Source organism: Merops nubicus, unplaced genomic scaffold (genome assembly GCF_000691845.1).
Source record: "Merops nubicus isolate BGI_N331 unplaced genomic scaffold, ASM69184v1 scaffold23634, whole genome shotgun sequence".
Taxonomy (NCBI): domain Eukaryota; kingdom Metazoa; phylum Chordata; class Aves; order Coraciiformes; family Meropidae; genus Merops; species Merops nubicus.
In genome coordinates, this window is record NW_008606613.1 from 1 (window position 1) to 5,603 (window position 5,603).

At 38.4% G+C, this 5,603-nt stretch overlaps 1 protein-coding gene across 1 annotated transcript; it reads right to left on the reverse strand.

Annotated features, from left to right (window-relative positions):
- Positions 1–73: 73 nt before the first annotated feature.
- On the reverse strand, positions 74–5,397 carry DPEP2 (dipeptidase 2; the record flags this gene model as incomplete). Its single annotated transcript, XM_008939713.1, has 9 exons — positions 5,264–5,397; positions 4,413–4,539; positions 3,807–3,936; positions 3,336–3,477; positions 2,381–2,450; positions 1,721–1,897; positions 1,104–1,191; positions 393–468; positions 74–166 (listed from the first exon to the last, which is right to left on the reverse strand). Coding segments are annotated over exons 1-9 (1,037 nt in total), but the record flags the coding sequence as incomplete, so codon positions are not given.
- Positions 5,398–5,603: the final 206 nt, after the last annotated feature.

The window sequence follows — 5,603 nt, forward strand, 5'->3', positions numbered from 1 at the left end:
CAGCCCCAAAACACTTTGGGCTTTCCCCATTAGAAATTAGTTTTGCAGCATGTCCCTGAGCTAACCTATTTACAATCTAAAGGCTGAGGCAGCTTTTCTGTCATTCATCTTTGGCTTCTGGAGGAAAGAATCTTCTACTACTGTTTCTGTATGCATGAACCACTGCCTAGAACACAGAACACACAACTGCAGAGTTCACAGCGCATTAAGATCCATTTCCACATTTGTAGCACTGTTCTAAAAAGGAACCTTTCTTTCATAAAATCCGTTTTAGCACTCACCACAAAACAAATTGCTACAATTCTTTTAGTCTGCTGCCTTTTTTCCCCAAAAGGAATCAAAACTTTCATAATTTAAGGAGCAGATGTCAACGGATGTACAATTTTACTGACCGTTCCACTCCATCGTAGTCACCACCAATTCCTATTGATTCTGAACCTGCAATTTGCTTTATGTGGTCAAAATGATCTGAAAGAAAATATCAAAGAAAACAATATCTAAGCATCTGTCAAGAAGAAATACATTTTCTTCTTGAAAATTCAGACATTGGCACTAGGTGACTATTCTCCTTAATCATGGATTCTTAATTTAATCTTTTTAAAAAAAGTCAAAAGACATCCTGATAATATAGGTTAAAATTTCATAATCCAGTTGACATATTCAGGATATTTACTGATGCTTTACTAGATGTTATCTGTTATTAAGCACATCAGGCAGCAATCTTCAAAATAACAGGTACACTGATGGGATGCAAATGAGGAAGAAGACATGATCGTTGTAGCACAGTAATTCCCAACAAGTAAACCACATATACCAACCCCCTTTTCCACTCTGAATTACAAACGTTTAAGTTGTTTTCCAGAAAATAACAAATAATTTGAGATTAATGGTTCTTGGCTCCATTTGGGAGCATCATGTCCACCAGCTACACAGCTTGTGCCTCTTGTTATTGTTTAATGAATACTAGCTCCCAAAACACCTAAAGCTGTGGTAAGGCTTGGAAGGGAATAAGCAAGCAGTATAATGTACATGATCTCAAAAATGACACACATCAGGAAATTAATAGAAGCCACCCACAAAAATCCAGTATATTAAGTTCAAACCTGCAAGGGTAGAAACATTAACAACTTTTCTGCCACAGGCCAGTACATCTGCATTGAAAGTCACCATGATAATTCCCTTGTTCTTTTTCTGAAAGATATGAAAAGATGGGTGATGAGTGGACACTTGTGTGTCCTGCAGATCTCATGGGCATCTCACATGGATCCTTCTACATATATCTGTCAGTGAGCATAACACCATTCTATAAGTCAAAGCTCAGCTGGGAACACAAGGCTTTGCTTCTGTTTCCTTTAGCTTCGTTTTCATAATATTCTCATGTAGCCTTAAATCAGCAGAAGTCCACTGACTACAGTGAACAAACTCAACCACAATTTCAAAGTATTTGCCAACAGTTCATTTTTGTAGCCAATGATGAAACACAACCCAAAGAAAATGTCTCAGAAGCTGATGTCTCAGAACTTGCTCCTCAGGGATCTGCTTATAAATCCAAATCAGGGATAAGAACACTATGACTTGAATGCACAGTTTGCCTTAGACTAGCCAAACATTGCCATAAAAAAGAAAACCAGCCAACCAACAAAAAAGACCCAAAAAAACCCTAAAAAACAACCAAGCAAAAAAAAAAAAAATCCCCAAACTCAATAACCTTATTGCTCACCAGTTGCTGGAGGATATCATCAGGAACATTTCTTGAGTGATTACAAATAGAAAACGCTGAGGAATGGCTGAAAATTACTGGTGCTTTTGAGATATTCAGTGCAGCTTTTGCTGTGGAATATGAAGTATGAGATAAATCTACCAGCATACCCAGGCGATTCATCTCCTTTACCACTTCCTACAACAGATTTACAGATGACAAATGTCAGTATTAAGTTTCCTTAAAGGAAATTGTTTAGCTGATATGTATAAACAGATAAATCCTGCAGCTGTAAGATAGTCAAAAACATGCCGTGCCTGTATGGTCTTCTATGTACCTATTAATTTAATAGTAATTTATTCACTCACAATTAACTAGCACACCACCATATGCTCGAAACTTTAAAAATGTAGTGAATTTAAAATAAGTAATTTGAACTGTTGTTCACAACTCACTATGTCTGACATGTATTAAAACAATTGTTATAATTAAATCTAGCACTTCTTTTGCCCTAAGAAACACCACAAGGAATTTGGTTTGACTGAACCCTGATCACCTCCTGACTACCAAGAACTTCCAGTAATTCACTTTTAATGACGAGCTGCTTTAGAAAAGATAAGGCCAGAAGTTGTTAGCTGCAGGAGAGATTGCTTAGATTAGCATTTTGAGAGAGATTCTTACTTGGCCAAATGCAGTCAGACCAGTAACACTAGGATAAAAGTTGTGTACTCCTTTAGATGACGATTCAGACCTTAGAAAGGGGTGAGGGGAGGGAAGAAAAACATCATATTGTTGTGGAGACAATATCAGCAACTGAAACTTCCTATGCTACACAATAAAAATAGTGAGCCCAATGTAGGGATAATGAGCTACACATACTACATATTGTGTTCATGCAGTGTTTTTTGTGTTCATAACTGGTTTGTGGCTGTTATGCCTTCAGGTTCAGGACTGCTGTACATTTGTGAAGCAATGCAAGACAAGCAAAGAGATGCTCGTCACAATTTTCCAATTAAACAAACCTCCATGATAGAACCAAGCCACATTGAAATGCCACTTCCCTGTCAGATGGAAAGTCTGCTTTTCAGCCTTCTCTGCACACAATTCCCCTTTCCCCGAGTCAGTACAAGAAGTAATTTTGTCAATCCAGCCAAGAGCAGATGGTAATATTCTCATAGAGGAATTAAGTACCTGTCTCTGTAGCTGCATATGGGACCTGCACTTTTGAGCTAGCCAGGGAGGACAGTTGTTGAAGGCTGCTGACTGCTGATTTTTCACATAGAATTTACCTTCTTTTATCTATATTGCATGCATTTTTATTACTTTTCTCTTTTTTTTTGGCCTGCTTTACCTTAAGTAACTTTCCTAATAAAGCAAAGGGGATAGCAATTTTACCATCTTTGTGCTCTTAACAAGGTTCAAAAGTTCCCAAATTCTCACCACGACAAGCACTACGTAACAGATCCTTCAGTCTGTGACTTGCCACATGGCAAGAGATTTACCCCCAAAACCTATCATCCTTGACTTGCTTCAGTCTTTCACAGGTGAACTCTGTGTCTGAATCCATATTTTCCCCGTCTAGGAGCTGCCACCACTTTGCATTAGATAGTCATACAAAACCATGCACATTAATTACCACGGTGTATTGCAGGAATGTGTTAAAGTCATGTAACGAACACCCAGGTCATAATACATCCTCAGTGTGGCCAAACTGCTGTCAATAGAGTGACCACCTTCTATTCCAATCAAACACGCGATCCGTCTACTGTCAGAGATACCTGGAAACAATAAAGGAACATAAGTGTAAAGGAATCTTGTGACCGATGAGAAGGCACCTCTACAAAGCAATGGTGGTTATTGCAACTGGCAAGCAGTAATACTGACATTTTCATACAACAGGAAGTAATACCACAGCATGTTAATATGCCATTTTTCCCATGACTGCAGTGGGCCAGGACTGTGCCCAGAGTTGGTTACTGTGGTTCAGTGGAAAAACTAAAGTTAAAGTCACTCGTTAAACCAGGGTAACTTGCCTGCATACAGTTCTGGTTTTTTGCACATGCAATCCCATTAAAAAAAAAAAATCTATTACAAGAAAAAGCATCACCTTGGGAAGTTGTCACAAATTCAAGCTCTTCATAGCTGTTACACATCCTCTTGGTAACATCAATTTGCTCTAAGGTCAGACGCACAGCATCCTTGTTCTGAGCGCTGCAAAGAACATACACTGACCAAAACTGAAAGAGATGTTGACAAGTAAACTAGATAACTGGTGTTTCAGTTTGGAAACTTTCATTTGCTAACAGTGGAGTTCACAAGCACAGACAGAAATAATTGCCTACAGTTTGCAAGGGAGTTTATACTATAGTTTGTCCCCCCCTAAGGAAGAGTTATGATGCAAGGCAAAAGCATCCAATCCAGACACGATTATAGCCTTCTGACACACTCACTACCCCACAGTACACACAAGAAAGTGGATGTAAGTTTACTTTGTCACAAAACAAATGCCACTGTTTTGGTTAAGGGTACCTGCATTATAAAACACAAACTTTAGAAACAAATCTTATGGAAAAATGCCTGTGGCTTTTCAGTTTCAAAGTTTTTTGCTTTTTCAATGGAAAGAGCCAAAACCAAAGCCAGGATTGCTTTTGTGATTTGGAAGAAAGCAAATGTAAAAATACATTCTTAGACTCACAGCCATGGCAGTACATACCTGAGCTCCCACATAACCAGTCTGAAGTTTTGCAAGATTTGTGTGGGTCTTGTTGAGTTCTCTTAAGTTGACTCTACTGAGTCTATTTTGGTAAAATATTCTCAGCTGCAGTACAAAGTCATTGTGGCTAGAAAGGAAAACAAACAGGGCTTGTGATAGAAACAAGTTGTCCCCCTTCTAACCCAAATGGAATTTCATCCGTTGTTTGTAGTCCCTTAGACCACTAATTGTCAATAATCTTTGAAGTAATATATGATTAAAAGTCTCCCTTCTTCTGCAAACAAACTTTATTTTAGTAGGGCAGCAAGAAACTTTTAGGTTTGCTTCTCCCATTTTTATAGCTGTTGTGCCTCTGTATTTATTTTTCTCCCTATCATTTCTGAAGGAATGGAAGAACCAAAATCAGCCTTCACAGTCCTTAGAAGCAAGTATGTGTGGAAGAATAATCAGTGCTTGTGTTCCCAGGTCAAAATACACTCACCAAAGCCATCATTCCTTCCAGTAGTAAGGGTGCCCTTTCAAGATATGATGCCTGTTCTCTAGCTCTGCAGAGAAGCCATTGCTAATGAAAGATGCCATTAAATCACAGGAAGGAGACAAGGACATTGTGTAAAGGCAAACAATAATTAAGTGGTGAAACCTAGCCAGAAAACCACATGCATGTAGAATAAATTGATCCTATAGTAAGTACCCTCTGAACCAAAATTCCTTCCAGATAAATCACTGCAACAGTAACTAACTGCTATGTGTGAATAACAGCCTATGTCTCTACTGATCCAAATATACTTTAGCATTTCCTCCTCACTCGTCCAGATTCACAAAGAGGATTTAGCTGAACGTATTTTATATACCCATCAATTAAACGTGCATCTTGCATCAACTTGATAGCTCGCTCTCTCATTGATTTCTCATAGGTGAATGGCACAATCTCAGAGAAGAACATCAGCAGCCACAGCAACTTTGTTGTACTTCTATTCATTTCCATTTTTCAGCTTGCTAAAGCAAAAAGATACCACAGTTATTCACTGATGACAATGAAATAGCAAAATTTCCAATCCGTGGAGGCTTAATAGTAAGGGCAGAGCTGAAATTACTCTTCTTTTGGTAAGGCTGGGATGAAATCTGCAGGAAGAAAGAAAGAAAGAGAACCATAAACAGAAAGGAAGGTAGAGAGGGAAACTGTAAAACAGC